Consider the following 18529-nt stretch of genomic DNA (forward strand, 5'->3'; position numbering starts at 1 on the left):
ACCATTTACATACAAAAACCTATAACACACTACAGGAAATGAAAACAAGCCAATAAGCATTAAAAAAGGACCCATTTAAATGTCCAGTCCGATAAAGTTCAAACGTTAGTGTCCATTTGCATCCTTACGATGTGCATGTCAAAAGGGACAAAGCTAATCTCAGAGAAAGATATAAATAACTTCCAGAAACGTTGCACAAATAGTTATAGGAGTAGTATAGTAACTGTATTTGATGGTCAATCGAGATAAATAACTGATTGTTTCGTCTTCATTTCATCTTTCCCCCTTCATTCAAGATAATCACTTCCAGAAGTCTTCAGTGGAAAAATATGCACTTTTAAGATTACATTGTATATTTATGACCAACCAAGTGGTTAGTAGAACTTACAGGGTTGTCGATTTTCAGTGAAATCTTGATTTCACTGTGCAGTCTCTGGAGCTTCAAGTCAGTTGACATTTCTGTGGAACAGATAAAATAAATCAAATGTATTATATTAAGTTACCATCTAAACAGACTGTGAATATAAGAATGATATTGGCTTCAAAAACAATTTTCGAGACAGGCAGCAGCTTTTTACACATCCGGAAGATTGTTTTAATGATTGTGGAAACCTAGGCTTCAAAAACCTTTTTTTTTTTATTTGTGGGAAAAGTAAGTCAAGTTCTTGATTCAAGACACTCAACAAAGACTTCATTTACATTTGTAAAAATGTAAAACCTGAAGGACTTGTAGAATTCAAATAGAACTGAAAATGTTTTCATCCATTGATCTCACGTTCATAGGGTTATTTTTATTTTATTATTAAAAGGTGGATTTTGAGAGTATTGGCTCATTCCCTAAACATTTCCAATGATAATGAAGTTGCTGGAAGTTTCAATATCTGAGCTACAGAACTGACCCTTTTTCTTGGCTCCTGTCCTCTCCTCATTGTTCTTCCCATCGTCTTTGTTTGGCCTGCAAGAGAGAATAACCACACCATGTCAGAAATAAGCCTCTTATAATGATCGTCATACATTTTAATTAGTGTCAAACACAGTATCAACATGGGGTAGCTGATGAAATGAGTAACATTTATTCTAATAATCCATTTAAATTATTTCTTGGGTCAAATTATCCATTTTCTTATTAACCCTTTTCAGATGTTCTTCAAACGTTTCCTCTTAATACGATTGTTATCTGAACACTTGTTGTCTGTTTGTCAAACCAGAATAAGTAACATGAGGATATCATCTTGTCATCTTAAATGGGTGTTATACGTACTCTCTCAATTCATCGGCTTTCCGTCGCCGCGCGTCTTTGTCCATTTCTGAGTTTTGGTTTTTCTTCCTGCCTTTGTTTTTCTGGGATAAAAAGGATAAAGAAAGTGCGTGAAAGCATTTTACTGACTGTAAACACCAATTAGAAATAAGGAAGCATCATGTTAGACCTGCCTCTTCATCATCAGAGCCTGAGGAGCTGTCGTCCTTCTTCTTCTTCTTGGGTTCCGGCTCCTTCCCCTCCGCCTCCTTTCCTTTGCTGTCCTCCTTCTTTCTCTTCTCCTCCTCTCCACTCTTGTTCTTGTCTTCCTGTGACCGCTTTCTCTTTTTCTCGGACTCAGTCTCCCTGAATGTGTGAGCAAAGGTTTGGTAAGACTCAAGAATCAAAGGTTTTATGATCATATGCAAAAAAACAACAGTGTAGTTGTTGGCGATAAAAACCATAACGTGTCACACAGCAAACGTAAGACTCGAGAGAGATGAATTAGCGTTTTAAAATATTGCGAGTGACAAAATGGTGCAAGGACAATTGAGGAATAAGTAAACAAACAAATGTTAATTCAAAGGAAATCAAATAAGCTATGGAGCCAGCTCTCTACCGATACATATTAAAGAATTTAGAGATCATTCTGTGCCCACCACCTAAGCTGTGTACACGAAAAAAAAGTATAGCAAGACTTATGATGTGTGTGTTTCGTGTAGTTACATTTCACTTCCTGAGCCCTGCTGGTCCTGCTGCTGCTGGAGCAAAAGGGACTTCTCACTTTTGGGCTTCCTGCCTCTTCGTTTAGAACCCTCTGCACCTGGACACAAACACACACCACACACACACACATAAGTCCAATGTATGCAAAAAGAGAAGAGTTTGCTCAGACTTCTACTTAGAATAGGGTTCGATACCTCGCCAATATCCTACAATTCAACAGTAAATATATTGTTGATAATGATATGTATAGATTTACTGATGTTTGTATTTCCTATTTTCTATTCATGTGCCTTGTCTACATGTTGCCGTCACAAAATAATTTCCCAAATTAGGATCCATAACAGCATCTGAAATCTAATCAATCTCTTTTTAAAATGTGTTTCATGTTAGTTATTTGTATTTGTAGTGCTTATATCCTTCTCCTGTCTGTCAAACATACTTTATTTTGAATGATGTTTGAAAGATTATGAATATGCTTATATTCAACACAAAGACATTCAATCCTCTTATAAGTACCAGAGGTCACACAGCGTACCTGAGGGACTAGCAGGACTGGCAGGAGCGTCCTGTTGTTCAGTCTCCTGCTCAGCATCACTCTGGGATAAAAATAAAAAACAAACCATGTTATAAAATGTTTCCTACAAACCGTTTCTTGAAGATTGTTTACTCACTGAAAGAGAACCCAAAAATAAAAAACGACTAACCTTTTTTTTCCTTCCTCTTTTCGGTTTGGGAACATCTGTGGATTCTTTCTGTGTCGAGCCCTAAAATGCAACCCTTTTGTTAATTTCATTACAGTCTTTAGTTGTGACTTTTGACTGTTCTTGTAGTTCATTTTCATGCGTGCAATTTGTGCAAAACATCGGTACATGTTAAGTGGAGAAGAACTAAGAATAGATCTTTGAGGATCTATTGCCTCAACAATAACTTACATTTCTGGATCAAAAGCGCCATCTAGTGCACAACTGGGATATTACACTCTCTGAATTCATAACGTGTCAGCTGTGTCCAAATTCTATACATAATAGATATAAAGTGCATATACTAATGTTAACAGTATATACTGATTTAAAATATACAACACTCTTTTTTTCCTTTTTTAACCTTTTATATAAAAAAAAGAAGGTATTTCTGTTATAGCTTCCTCATAATGAAATAGTAGTTTTGTGAGAAGCTCCACTTTTACACACTGGATTGCAAATGTGCAAAGTATTCGTAATGTTTTGGGTATGGTTAGTGTCTATTGTAAAGACACTTATCACTTATTCAAATATTGCAGGGAGCATGGGAAAATACATACAATCGTAAACAGAGTCATACCTTACCTTTCTCGTTAGCACACGGAAAGCCATGCAAAAATAAATTCAAATCAACTCAGTGCAAACAGTAGTGTTGTGAGTATGAGGACGGGGACGGGGACAGGCAGGACATGGAAAGCAGAAACACAGTTACCAGGGTGGTCTCAGAGAGTGAAAAAAAAGAAGAATTGTTGATTTTGTCACACAAGACTAAATGTCCCAAACCTAAAATCAATTAGATCAAGAGTCAGCTGTGCTTAAAGGACATAATTAACTCTATTCACTGATTTTCAGCAGCATCACAGAGACTGTTTCCTAGGAAAAATACGTCATCCCATTAGTGGAATTAACACAGAAAACCCAAAGCAGGCACTCAATCACAACTCCAAGCACCAGTGGAAGTCTGTGGCCACCAACAAGAACTCTGAGTCAAACAGAAACAAACCACCAGTAAAAGAAACCACCAAGTGTCACATGCTTTCTCACAGGGAGGGGGGTAAGGCGACCCGCGCCTTTTTATGAGATCCCAGCATGCATTGTACCTACATCCTGGTTCTGAGGACTCTGCTCAGAGATCAGAGACCCTTCCTCCTCCTCCTCCTCCTCTTCCTCATTCTCATTCTCCTCCTCCTCCTCCTCATTCTCATTCTCCTGCTCAGCCTCACTTCCTGGAACCTGAATGCACCCAAGACACAGCATAGGACGCAGTGTGGTGGGGTAAATGAGTCTTCAAAGGGAGAAAAGTTAGCGAGATTCCTTCTGATGCACACTCTACGTATAATTCTTCCACTCTATTAATACAGAAAGACACTTTTAGCTTAGTAAGCTATGGCCTGCACTGATATGAAATTCAGTATGCAGCAGAAACACTTTAGAAGAAGATAAGATGGAAAACAGCAAAAGAAGAAAGAAGCTGACGACACAGGAGCAGACTGTGAAGCGGCTGTGTAAATATTGACTTTCAAATGACAGATTTAAAGAGCAAAAACGTACTTTGGTTTTTGTCACCTTGTCCTCGGCCGCTTCTTCTCCCTCTGGGCTGTTGTCTAAATCCTTTTCAGTGAAGTGAGTGGTCACCGGCTTTAATCAAATGATATACAATAAATGGATTAAGTGAAACAAATTGCTCAAAACTAAAGTAACTTCCTAGCTCCGAACCAAGGTAGCTAAAAATAAATATCAAATGAATTCGGTGGTTCTCATACTGTAGGTTTAGGTAAAAAGTTACAACATGAAGATACAATTTAAAACAGGTGCACATACAATAACATGTCAAAGCTTTCTCTGATCTGAAGTACTCTTGCTTGATGCCTTAGGTACTGTAAATGTCTGGAAGATAAACAATGTCAAATGTCTTTGAAGGAGGATGTACCTTTGGTGCAGTGAGTTCAACTTTAGGGTTGTTCTCTATCTCCCACAATCCTTCATTGAAGCCTTTCCTCTTGTTGGGCTTGGCGTACTTCTCTTTGTGTTGATGGTACGGGAAGACATCTTTTGGGCCAAGAAATGCTCTGTTTGAAAAAGGTAACACACAATGTCAGCCTATTTAACACTTTGTGTACTTGTAGTGCACGTTTAGTGTGAAATGAAACAACAGCATACAGACACTAACTATTCAGCGATAATTAAAAATGTACGCATTTATAGAAAAACCATCAACAGAGCACAATACAGTATAACTTAATTTGAGAAAAAGCTACCTAACTAATGCAAGGATGATTCAAAGATAATATATTTTTTGCCACATATGTGTTCTCTTCTCTGATCTCTTTCACCTTAGCACCTATGTGTAGGCTGGTGTTTTGTGTAAACAGTGCACTGTACATGTAAATGTTTTACAACCTTTTCTCAATAGCAACAGTTTTATTTATTTGTTTTACCTGACCATACAACAACAGATTTTTGCTGTATTTCATTCAATACCTGTTTCCACCCAGAATAAGCGAAACATTAAATGCTACTTCACCATAATAAAGATCTATCAAACTAAACTAAAATACAAAGATTGTTAGCGGTCAGTTACTAACGTTTCATGGGTGCCAAAGAAGAAGATGGGGAACTTGATGTTGGCTGGCTTCACAGCACCATCCGGAACTTCATCGATCTGGGAGGGGCATTAGAAATAAGGCAGGTGTTTAGTAACAAACATCTACAAAAACATATCCACATTAAAAAGAAAAGTGACACATTTGATATTTTCTCAACTGGTTATGCTTAGCTAATCTTACTTTACTGTTGTTTATTTAGTGAAACATATTCAGATGTATTTAAAGAAATGCATAGTATTGGTAAGAGTCCTATGATAAAGCACCATACTTACTCTTGCAGGCCAGTGTGGATAGCCCTTCATCTTGGCAAAGATCAGATCACCAGGTTTCCAATCTCGAGTCATACTGAACGTATTAGCAAACTGGAAAAAGATGAAAGCATGGAAGTTAATACAAAAGTAAACGTTTGTTGTGCAATGTATCTAAACATTGTTGAGGCGCATTGAATGAGTCATAAAAACGTGTACAGATACATTCAGCATGTGCAACAATCCGCTACACTGACCTGTAGTTTGTGACGACGTCTATAAGATAGTCGACAATTATATATATTTCCGTAAAGTGTTTTGTGGCAGCACAAATTCTAACCAGGAAAACACAACGCTCTTTTTTCCCCACAGTCGGATGCACGTTTTCCGCTCCCGCGCAGGACGTCGACACAGACTGTACCATTATATGACAGGACGGAGGGGGGAGTTTATTTTAATTACACGCCTTTACATGTGTTGTGTATTTCAATAAGTAGATCCAACCATTTGTAAACACTTTATTAATATGAATAAGGATTGTGAAGTTAGAGCGTGGGTCTCAATTACGCCACATTGTGTTCTATAAAAACGAGTATCTTTTAAAGTAACCGTGGGTTGATTGAAGTGTTCGGAAAAAAGTGGGCGTGAACTTCCACGCATGCGCTCTAAATCTGATATTTACAAACATATACAGCCACGTTTACTGTCGTTATCATTACAACTATAAGTATTTATTCAGCAAAGAATCCTGTTTTTCTAAAGTATACGACTCACAACATGTACAGGTATGTGTATTAGTGGTAAAGTGTAAATCTCTAATGTTCTTGGTACCTGAAACAGGATCAGAGTGAGAGCTCTGCAGCGGCTCCTCTCTGCTGCTTGGTACTGATGCTGCAGGATCCAACCATTAAAACAACATGTGGGGTTATGCCTGGTCCAGATCTGATCATTAAATTGCCTAAAAAGAAAGGCTCTTTAAGAAAATACAGGGATATGCAATCTTTTTTTTACTTTAAGGATGGGACAACAACTTTGTATTTGAATACAAATGTGAATACTGTAAGAGAGTTAGTCAAACTATCTAATTGTAATGTAATCATGCTGAAAGAAGTAGTGTGAGGGGAAAACAGCTGGCAGAATGAACTCAAAATATTTGCAAAAAAGCTTAATTGCATGTGCAACATAACCGCCCCGAAAAATAATCATCACAATACTCTCCATTTCTTTTCTCAAAAATATCTTGTTTGAGTTTTCCTCCTCTTTCTTCCTGCATTTAGTTTTTTTGTAAATTGTAATTGTAAATTGACTATTTAAACCAGACCTACAGGTTTTTAATTTATATATTTTATAAATGTTCACATCCCTGTAAAATAAATAGATTTGTATTCATTTTTATAATCTATGTATGATTGTGATTATTAAACATACATTTCAAAAATGAAAAGTGTAATGGACAAATGTAGCTCATAAACATAGGCTAGTTGAACTCAATGTGCGGTATTCAGTGACCTCTAGCGGTGAGATCAGGCCTAACACATGAAGCAAAATTTGCTATATGCTCCAAAAATAGCCTAGTTCTTATATCATTTTGGATACATTGCAGATCGGTGTGAACGCTCCTAAAAATCTATTTGGGACTGTTAAGCAATTTTTCTTTTTAAATCTGCAAATCCTATACATTATGACAGTCTCTTTCCACAACTGATCTATTAACTTCCTTGTTAATGATTGAATCCCATATTTAATTTGTACTATTCAATGTTTTCATTTTGATTTTACTTGTGTGACAATCTATTTTTTTAATCATTTAAAATGTTCATTGTTTGGTTGGAGCCTGAGTTCAGATTTTCATTGCCATCACTCGGCAATTGTTCTGCACACGAGGAAAAATAGATAATGACACATTTTATGTCAACTATGGGTATACTGAGAATTACAATCCTAAAATATACCTATGTAATTGTTTGAATGTTCCCCATAGGCTGATAAATATGTGGTTTAAAAAAATCTTTACATAAGTCAGACACAGGAGCTTTGAAAAACTGCAGATGGTGGAAATGAAGGAAGGTGACCTCAACATTTATGGCCACACAAGTAAGCCTACATAAATCCAAGTGTACTGCATGTGCGTGTGTGTGTGTGTGTGTGTGTGTGTGTGTGTGTGTGTGTGTGTGTGTGTGTGTGTGTGTGTGTGTGTGTGTGTGTGTGTGTGTGTGTGTGTTAAAGTCAATAGAAGATGCTGATAGTTGAAGGACAGGCTCATCAGCCACAGGGACCCAGAGAGGGGGATAAGGGAGGAGAGGAGGCCAGGCTAGGCCAGAGGCGAGTGGATGAGACAAAAGAAGACGAGAGAGAGGTGGACCCGGGTCCTTGCCCAGGAATAACTCACAGGAGCTACCCGGCCCCCCGCCCAGCCTGCGAGGTGAGAGACCTCGGTGTTGGACCCCAGCCAGCTTAGTGGGGTTCCTGCTCAGACACACGGCTGTAACAGAGGCCAGGGATGAAGCTATTGAAAGATGACAGCAAGTGTGTGTGTGTGTGCGAGACATGAATGTGAGTGTGTATCCTTCACCCTGGCATAGGAGGTGTTGGCAGAACATCCCGACCCACTCTGTCTCAGAGGGCCACAAAGTCCTGCTACCCTTCCTCCCTCATTTGTTAACCTGCCTCTCTTCTTTGCGGCGTCCTCGCTCGCATGCTGAGAGAAGTTACCTTATATATGACCAGCTTCATTCCAAATCCCCTCCCTTACTTCAGTGCTGACCTCTGGCACGTCATGGCAATGAGACCAGGAGATAAGGAAGTTATTTCCCTTTCATGTTCCGCAAAATTAAGCCTAGATAGAGTGTATAACAGTAAGTCGTGAAGTGAGCTCTGATGTCACAGTGACTTGAGCTGGACCATAAGCTGAAAACATGTTTTTGTTTTTTTAAATGGATGTTTCCTACTAGTTATATATATATTAATGTTTTTCCTCTGTTGTAAATGCACTACTTAATTAGAAACCGTCAAATGCAAATCTCACGTATTAATTGAATGCTCGAATTAACATTAGCCTAAAAAATATCACTTAAAAAATCTACATAATACAAGTTTTGTTTTTGGCAAGTTGCTTAATCTCAAACACATTTTTTTTTAATTAAAAAATAATTCCAAAACAGAAGAGACCTTGCCCTTCTTTTACTTCATAACTTCAACCCATCACTCAGACTACTAAGCAATACTGATCAACATTTATAAAGGTTCAAACTTTGTGAAAAATCATTGATTTGGGATTTTTCACACTTTCCCTGTGGCACCGTCTGAAGGGCACCTTCCCTGGACTTGAATGAGCGATGGTGTCCTTGAGATTGTGTGTGTTTTTTACGTGTGTGTCATACTGTACACATGGATTGGCATCTTTCCCCTTACTGCTGGCAACCCTTCAGCATGTTAGGGGAATGGACGGGGGTGCCACTGGAGAATGATAAAGTAGTCGCTAAACAGGTCAGTACATTCATTAACACTGTAATATTTGTTGATAAATACTGCTTCATTTGGCAAGGACTTGGCAATGAAGACTTTCAGGAAGTTCTACGAGGTTGAGGACAGAGGCCGTCCTCATAAACCACAAGTTTGAGGGTTTAAAAAGTATTTTTTAAAGTGGCACTATTAGGCTTTTTACGGTTTTCCTTTTCCCGTAGTGTGTTATTTATGTTTTTGTGAATGTTAATGCAAAGGTTAAAATCCCAAAGTTCCCTTCAGATTGAGTTTCTCTCCCACACACTACCCCCCTCCCTGAAACTCCTCCATTGGACTCCTTTGTTTACTTCCGCAACATAGTGACATCACTATGTAACACTTGTGCTTCTATTGGCTAGCGCTACAACACATTGTACATGATAGGCTAAGGGGCCGGACTTCTCTTAGCGGTTGACCAATCACATCAGAGCCGACCAGCTACCCAATCAGAGCATTATCATTATATACTAACAAAAAAAGAAACATTTACTCTCAACAATTTATGTTTCCATGGGAACAAACTGACACTGCCCAACTGTCATCACAGATAAGTGTATTGGTATCTCGTGATAAACCACAGATAATAGTGAAATATGTCTTTAGAATCCGCAAATAGCCCATATTTAATAAAAAACCTGTGTGTTTGCTCATGTAGACTGGCATGGATGTTTCTATTTAATTAAGGGTGAGGATGGGAAAAGGTACAGTTTGTGGGATCTCTAAAAGAGGCGTTCAAGAGCTTCACATAATTACCAAGAAAGATCAGAGGGAGAGTGGGAGAGGAAGAGCCGGGCCCTCGGACAGCAGGTGAGTGTGTGAGGCAGGGGATGACAGATGCTTCTGTCAGCGTTCCAACAGTCGCCGCTTTGTGGGAGCAGCGCAGATGCCTCCTCCCCCGCTCCCTCCTCCCCCCCTCCCTCCCTCCATCCCTCCCTTCCTCTGGACAGGCTGTGATGTGGGGATAACAAGACAGGAGCAGTCCTCTCAGCAGTACAGTGACCACACTGGCACGGTGCTACATGTGGACGGGGGAGAGGCTGAGGTGATGGAGAGGTCCAGGCCTGGGCCCAAGGCTTGAGGAAGTCTCAGTGGCGGTGGGGGGGTTATAAATGTGGGGGTCAGTGTGCGAGGACAGGGGAAGGGCTCTCTCTCCGAGCTGTGGGAACCAGCTGAGACGGGGGTCCGTGGCGCTCCTGCCTGTGAGGAAAGCAGATGTTTTCACTCGGGGGCGTGCCAAGTTTGCAGAGCAACCTTCAGCTGCTTGGAGGTCAGGTCTTTAATAAGGGGCCTGTGCACGGGACATTTCAGAGGCAAATGCTTCAACTTTGATACAACAACATATTAATTATGACGTTAGACCATAGGGCAGAGGGTTGTAGCGGAACATCCCACCCCACTGGTTTGGAGCCTCCATCAGGCTGACATTAGCCAAGGCTGGCTGGCAGATTTACTGCTGTCCCAGCACCGGCCCTCTCCTCAACCAGACCTCACTGATGCAGAGGCAGCACTTTGGACTGCTTTCATCACAACTGGCTGTTATGTCTAAACTGGTATCCAAAAGCAACAGTTTCTGTGCATTAGACAGCAAATGTTAATGTTTAAAGCTCCATTTAAGCTGCTTTAATCTGTTTTTTTATTTCAAAAAGGTATCAAATGACATAAATGAGGTTAGTTGTAACAATGATCAACTCTGCAGTTCCCTTCAGCTCTACAAAGCTTGTACTGAATTTCATTGCACTAATCCACTCTCTTCTAATAAGACTGAGACTTAAACGGCCATGGTTAACATTTATTATTTTTTCCTTTTTCCTGTGATAAAAAATGAATTGCATTTGTTTACCCAAGTTTATAAGTAATTCATGTCATTATGTAGAATGAACAAATCTTTAGTTTTTATCCCCGAGAAAACTGTGTTATTCTTTTGAGATCCAGCACAACTGTTTTAAGATTATGACGTAATTAAAATTAGATCATGAGAAAACAGTGGTTCATGAAATAAAAGTCATAACTCCAAATCTGTATGTTGTTATCATTTATTTCAAGATATTGACATAAATAACTTAAATAACTAGTAAAGCATTTCAAAGCTTCTAAAAAGCCAAATGTTTTCTTGAAAGATTGTTAAACACCCAAAAAAAAAGCTAAAAGGAGAGGGAATTTTAGCTTTTATCTGACAACATTCTCAAAACAACTTTCAAAGGTGATGAGATGTCATATTGTCATACAGCATGTTAAAGGTGGGGTAGGTACATTTGAGAAACCGGCTCGAGATACACTTCTTGTTATATCCCATGAATACTCTTAATATCCAGATAGCAATGAATATCTTAAGTGCTTTGACAAAAAATCCATAAAGAAACGTCATCTGTGGAAGCCGTAGCGCTGTAAAAAGCACGACCAATCTTCTGAGTCGGCCCGGCTAAAGTAACTGGATGGCCTACCTGCCTGTCAGCCTTCCATCTGTGCACAAACTTATCTCGTGCCCTCATTGGTCATGTGCGCGTTCGTGTGTGTTGGAGGAGGGGCTCTGTAAGGAAGTGGCAGATTTGTTCCGGCTGTGTATTTTCAAATTCTTGCGCACTCGAGCTGGTTTCGCCAAAATTACCTACCCCACCTTTAATGTATTTTTCCCCCAATTAGAAAAAAACCCCATTATTTCAGGTTTGTGCATCATCTGTAATGTTAAGTGATTCTACAGTTGCAGTTACAGAAAACACCACGAGGCTTATCACTGTTTGTAGTCTGTTCAAACTTTGTACCCAGTGTATGTACTCCAATACCAATGGCTTTCAACTAACCCTCCATATCAATTGTGGGAACCTGTTCCAGCAAACAAGCTCACAAAAGCCGACTGTATGATACCTGCCCTGCATGAAATGGCACGGAGCCAAAAGAAATATCTGTTGAGAAAGTATCTGTTGAAGAAAGTAGAACATCCAAAAGACAGAGTGACCTAGATATTTAAAATCAGATCAAAAGTGAGTGAATATTAGGCTGATATTCAACATTTGGTGAGACATTTGATGAGGTGTTGTTGTTGCTTTGGGGGTCACACTATTCAATGGCTCTTAACTAAGTGGCGCTAAGTTTGTTTTGGAATGTTTCTTCTGCCTTCATCCGCGGGTTAATTACTTATTTTAAGACTTCCATCTCAGCTTCATCACATTCTTCTGTTTTCTAAGTGTGTTGATAAAGGACATTTTCAACATCCACGTTGCTGCACGAAATAGGACAATTAGTTTCATCATTGAGCCACAACGATTACAAAAAAAGTCATCCTCAAGACTTCATCACTTCCCAGCCAGATGAGTTAAGAAGGAAGTTTCACCTCATCTCAACCTTTGCATTGATTTTCGAGAGAGTGGGAGATCTGGGGATTACTTTGGAGAGCAGCAATGAAGACCTAGCTTATTGGGTCTTTTTTGTATTTGGCAAATGGGCTTGACAAAGATGGAGGAGACAAAATCTAGGGCTTACAGCTGCGGCACCCAATCGGAGGAACTTGAAAGCAGTGCTGGGATGGGAAGCTGGGAGAGTGGGTGCCTCATTTAGGAGTGGTGCATTTGGACAGGGTGCATGGGGAAATGCTTAACCTAAACCACAGAGGCCCCAACAATCGTCAGGAATTGAGACGTTTTAAACCTTTAACGGGGGACTGTGATCAAAGCGGCAGCGGATCCTCACTTGAGTGTGAAAGCGGAACCAGAGGGAACAGAGGGGATTGTGGGGGATCATGGCAGGTTGAAATCGTAAAATCAGCACATTAGCTTTATAAGGGCGTCAGAATATAGGATGATCAGGGGATCATTGGACCCATGGGGGACCAAAGAGAATCCAGTATGTACCAGGCTGAGCGGAAGAAAAATGAGGCCACTGCTGAACGAAAAACCTCTCTTATCAAAGATGCAGTTAGAATGTGAAAAATGTTGCTCAATTCCCGTGGAAAATAACTAGTTTTGCATTGAAAACTGTCATCTTTAAGTATACTCTATGTTGATATTAGCAATACATCAAATGCCACCATGAGCAGCTTTCATCAAATCAAACTTTTCTCTTTAAGTTCAGTTTCAAAGTCATTTAAAATCTGACCATCATCTCATAACAGTTCCTACTCATACCTCCCCGTGCCATTTTCTATGATGATCTGAGCCTTGCAGATCCAGGTATGGACCTCACGTCTCCTTCCCTTTTTAAAACCCACCTCAAACAGAGCACAAATTAGTCAGGTTCTTACCCCCTCTCGCTGCAGCCTTTCCCAGTCGCAGGGCTAATTCAGTGGAGCACTAGCCTTGGGTAGCAGGGATTCTCGCTATACTGAATTATAAATCAAAGAGCACGTACATGAAACCACTTGCTAATTACACGTTCACACCTCTCCTTTTTCTCCACTGTGTCACTTTATACTGGCTCTGATCACTGGGAGGTAGTGGAAGGAACAGAAACCTGGATCTGGCTCTGGCATAATCATGGCTAAGTGACTGAGCGAAGATGATAGCAATTATTTTCCTGTGATTACCATATGCTACATTGATGTTAATGCCCACCACTTGCTCAAACTTTGGGCTGTGTCCTTGATGTGTGATCCCCAGGTAATACACCTAGAGTAGAGGCCAAACTGCACTGCGCTCATCTCTTCTGTACCTTCAGCTTAAGATATTTTTATCTGCAAAATCCATCCTCTCCTGCACTGTATTTGTGACTTCTTCATCCCCTTCATGTCCTCTGAGTGTCATTCTCCAACCCCCCTCCATCTGCGAGGCAAACCAATTTATCACCGACCAAAAGAGGGCCTTCACTTTGTCTGCTTTTCGAGGCTCTCCCACCGTAAGTTGCTCTCCTAATGAAAGGAGGTGCTGCGTCCCGGTCAGTCCACTGAGACTTCAGGGGGCAAGAAGTCCAGTTCCAAGCCCAACTTGGGGAAGTAATTACCCCTCTGGTGGGCCGCAGAGAGGAGCCCCTACAGCCGGCCAGAGCAACTCACACACTGTGGACTTATGGGCACGTGGCCCGGCCCCCATCGTTAGGGAGGTCTCTGAAGCTGGATGTCATATGACCCGGACGGGGGTGATGCAAAGGGGTCGACTCAGCACGCCTTGGCCCGAATAGTCGGTATTGGCGAAAGGATCGGAGGACCGGTGCCAAACTCAGCAGAGAAGAGGAGGAAATAGGTAGATGGAGGAGGAGGGGCTTTGACAGGAAGAGGAATGAAGTGTCAGGGAGAGATAAATAACGAGGGGAAAGCGGGCAGCAGGTGACCCGCCGCAGGGCTGCCTCGTCGGGACAGTGACCGACTGACCTCCGATTGGCTCTCGCGGGGGCCACCCACTGGTCACCTACTTCCACACTGTCACTGGGGGTGCGTGCCCAACATGACGGACTACAGAGAAGCAGAGATCACCACCACTAACAGACCTTTATAAAATAAATGCAGTGTAGATGAGCTCTGACCAGAGGAGGAGCTTTAGGTCAAGGAATTGGAGCAGGCACACTGTACTCCGCACATTTTTATTACATCTATGGCCCATATTCTACCCACCTCTTTGACTTGTGAGGACTTTATTCACTTCTCGCCAGTAGTGGAATGTATTATTCAGGTACACTTACTCATTTTACTTAAGTACACATTTGAGAGTTTCCATTTATCAGTTTCTGACTCAGTTTATGTAAATAGTTGCGGAATTTTACATTCAAGATATATGATGAGTTTATGTTGCGTACACATTAATGCCTCAGAATTGATAAACCAATAATATTAAATAATGTGGAGGGGGCATTTTACTCTCAATCATAGCTCCACCTTTTCAATGCAGGGCTTTTGTACATTCTAGTAATGCTACTTGTACTCAAGCAAAGGACCTGAATACTTATTTTACAATTGCTTCTAGCAAACATTTTCATTTGAAATGATCAATGAAGGGAGACCAGTAGTGATAACCTGTTCAATTATTTAAAATTCTTGGGGTTTAACAGATTCATAATCTTTCTTATTATACAATTGTCGCAGTATCACTGATTTAATTGAAGGCAGTATATATAATTTTCAAAATGCTCTACACCCAAATATACCCACAAAGCTTCTTTAACTGATAAAAAAGACATCACGCCACAAACGATCAGCTGAGTGTTCTTAAAAAAAACTTCCTCTGGCAAATTTTTCTTCTTTCCTCTACTTTTTTTCCTCATGAATCAGTGTCTGAGTTTCTAATGTAATTTACTTCAGTGAGATGCCTGGGATGCCCATCATTCTCTCTATCTGTTCCTGGTGGTATTGATCCTGCTCTCTGACCAATTTGAGATCTGCCTCCACAGGAGCTGTTGCCTCCATATCTGCACCACTGGACCAGACACAACAGCACTTCTCCACTTATGGTATCAAATGAATTGTCTTTCGGATTTGGAGTCTGTAGTCTCTAAACTTTACTGCCTGGATAAAACTCCAGTTGTATTAAATAATGTTTGGTTAAAACTACAGTGGCCAGATTGTTAAGGTATTTACTGAGTTGTTTATTCTTCAGAAACTCAAATGACTTGCAACACTTATTTTTGCAAAAACGTTCACACCATTAAAGAGGCCCATTTATTATTTATAATCCCTTTCCTGTAGTATACTGTATAGGGTCTTGTGCATTTAAATGGTCTGTAAAGGCTAAATTCCAAACTCTCTAGAGCAGGGGTGTCAAACTCAAGGCCCGGGGGCCAAATCCGGCCCGCGACTTAATTTCATGCGGCCCCACAAGAGCATGCAAAGAATATAACATGTTTATTATACGGTTACATGGCGAATTACAGAAGTACGTTGCCCATAAACTACATATCCCACAATGCATCTCATTTGGACTTTTTTCTTAGAATTTGCCTTTTTCTCAGAATTTGACTTATTTTTCGAAATGTCACTTTTTTATTTTGACTTTTTTTCCAGAATTTGGCTTTTCTTTTAAAATCATTTTGTGCAACCATAATGCTGATGTGGTCCAAGATTAAATTGAGTTTGACACCCCTGCTCTAGAGGGAGTTTTGGTTTTTCTTTAGCGCTCCAACACATAGTACGTAATATAAGGGATAAGGGGTTGGACATTTTAAGTTGTTGACAAATCACAAAAGAGCCAGCCAGCAAAAAAATACCTTTTTGAACATTAAAGCATGTAAACATGTCACAGTAGAGACACAAAACACAAAAACATTTACCTGCAAATGATCATAATAGGGCCCTTTACAGAGAATTTAATCAAAATGCTACTGCAGGATACGATGTCCTGTCCAATTTGGTTTACTTCCACTGTTTAAAATGTAAAATTCCTCTAGGTTTTTAGTAGTGTTCTTATATTTCTTTTTTGTAAAAAACGAAGAACTTTAAAGGAACCAAGCTGCTTAATTAAATGTGATGGGTCACAGTGAGTGATCTGATTTCCAGTTGGATCAATGCAAGAGGATCCTGGAGAATTGTAGCATTACTTTGGCTCACATGCATAGTCTTGATTAGACTGTAGTTTGTGGTCTGAAGGGGGCCCCTGGGAAGCAGTGGCTCTCCGCTGTGAGACAAGAGGGGCCTGGTTAATAACTTTATGATTATGTGTGTGTGTGTGTCAATGAGAGAGTGTGTATGTGGGCTCTATATATGCTTCACATCCAAACACATCTTTGCCCAAGGCAGTCAAATGAACCGTATCCCATAATAGTCAGGCTTCTGCCCTGAGGAGAGGTGACAGCAGGCCAGGCTTGAGTCGTCATGGCGATGGCCCATGCAGAAAGTCGATACTCGGTGAGGAGGGGAATTGAGGGGAGGGTGCAGAGCAAGGGTTGAAGGAAGAGCAGATCAATTTTACTGTTTGATCTTGCACAGGCTCTGAATAAATGTATATTTTAAGATGTCCTTTTTTCTCTCTCTGCGAAAACATTGACATTCTTCATGTTGATTCTTGACTTTTGTGGATTTGAGACTTGATGCTATCCAACATCTTGGACTTGTTATTCCTGCAGTGGTTTTCCTCTACTCCTGCAGCCGGGTTAAGGTGGCTAAACACGGGCAGAGCTCTGAAGGTTGTGGCTGAGACGCAGACGTGCTCCTCTCGGCCCGCTGCTGCACAAACACAGACGGCGGCTATTCTGGCCACCGTCCACCACCACACACTCACTTACAGACTCACACACACGTACACACCTCTTAATGGCGTCCACACCCAGCCAAAGTCATCTGGACCCACATTCAAGTGCTTTCAGATATCAGTTTTCCCTCCATCAGTGGCTCCTTCTCTCTTGACCACACATAATCATATCCTCTCAGGCACATTGTTTTCGTCTGAACACTTCTTGCTTTCACTTGTAGCTGAAGACACACACAGAAGACAAACCTTACTTCTTTATTCAAAGCTCACTGATGCAAGACTGACGCAAAATGCTCCAACGCTTGGACAGTGCCAAATAGCGATGCACAAATGGTAAACAGTGTTGCGTTGGGTTGCGTTCGGCTCCAGCGGTACCATCAGACACATTGTATCAATGTTGGTGTTACAGAAAAACACAAAAAGCCTCTTAGCCTGACAGTAGGAATGGTATCTGTTTAAAATCCCTTGAAAGAGTCAAGCCCATATTTCCTTTTGTGCTTTTCTTGTCTGGCCATTAAAATGTTAGTTTTTAGTTCATGAAGACATGGTGTATGGGTTTAAAATACACCCTCCACAAAGTGCAAAGGGTCTGGGAGGATTTGGCCCATTTACAGCCCTGTCTTACTCCTCCTTCTACTAAAACATGGCTATCCACGCTACCTCCCTTCATCCCTGCAGTCCTTCTTGTCCTTGATCTGGTTTAAATAACAGGCACTGCTGCCATAATTATGATTTTATCTCATTTAACATCACTGGATTAAACTGATTCAAGGTTAGACGGATTGGAAATAAACAGGGATTTGAGCAAGAGTTAATGAATTATGCCAACTGGACATTTGTCTGAATTATTTATTGTCTGTATGATATTAAAGCTATGGGGCGATTAGCAATTTAAATGTCTTGAGGAGTGGGGTTTTTATTACGGTCTATATACGTTATATGAAAGGAAACATATGTATCCAAATAAATGTCTACATTATTTATTGTCTGTATGATGTTAAAGCTATTTGGTGATTAGCAATTTATATGTCCTGAAAAGGAGATATATAACAGTTACTTACATGTCTCTGTAATGTTTGTTCAAAAGGCAGATTCCCGTATTACTTCAGATCCATAAATGATGCTGTTGACTGGGAGAGAAAGTGCTGCAACACTCAATGTAATATCAAATGAAATAACATAAAAGAACTTCAGATCATAACAGCGGTGACCATTGCTCCTCTCCTGATTTAACAGTTTTATTAATGTTTATTTTTAACATGTAGTTTTTTTCTCAGCTGACCAGCCACATACATTCATTTTCTACATAAAGAAATACAAACATAGTCAAATGGACAGCTTAAAAGACAGAACGTGGTCAGAAAAACAT

At 40.3% G+C, this 18529-nt stretch overlaps 1 protein-coding gene across 3 annotated transcripts in view; it reads right to left on the reverse strand.

Moving 5' to 3' along the window:
* psip1a (PC4 and SFRS1 interacting protein 1a) overlaps positions 1–5954 on the reverse strand; it is an 11553-nt gene extending 5599 nt beyond the window's left edge. The window contains exons 1-13 of one of the 3 annotated variants that reach the window (XM_010793136.1): positions 5815–5954; positions 5582–5671; positions 5289–5365; positions 4634–4772; positions 4255–4341; positions 3808–3936; positions 2668–2727; positions 2499–2559; positions 1964–2060; positions 1432–1603; positions 1262–1341; positions 900–955; positions 389–459 (exon numbers count right to left, since the gene is read on the reverse strand). In XM_010793136.1, coding sequence (XP_010791438.1) covers positions 389–459; positions 900–955; positions 1262–1341; positions 1432–1603; positions 1964–2060; positions 2499–2559; positions 2668–2727; positions 3808–3936; positions 4255–4341; positions 4634–4772; positions 5289–5365; positions 5582–5653 — 1101 coding nt within the window. In that variant the 5' untranslated portion in view covers positions 5654–5671; positions 5815–5954. The remainder of the gene's footprint in view (positions 1–388; positions 460–899; positions 956–1261; positions 1342–1431; positions 1604–1963; positions 2061–2498; positions 2560–2667; positions 2728–3807; positions 3937–4254; positions 4342–4633; positions 4773–5288; positions 5366–5581; positions 5672–5814) is intronic. The other 2 variants (XM_010793137.1, XM_010793138.1) reach the window with 2 other exon arrangements.
* Between the last annotated feature and the right edge of the window lie 12575 nt (positions 5955–18529).

Source organism: Notothenia coriiceps, unplaced genomic scaffold (assembly GCF_000735185.1).
Source record: "Notothenia coriiceps isolate Sejong01 unplaced genomic scaffold, NC01 NC01_scaffold00037244, whole genome shotgun sequence".
Classification (NCBI taxonomy): domain Eukaryota; kingdom Metazoa; phylum Chordata; class Actinopteri; order Perciformes; family Nototheniidae; genus Notothenia; species Notothenia coriiceps.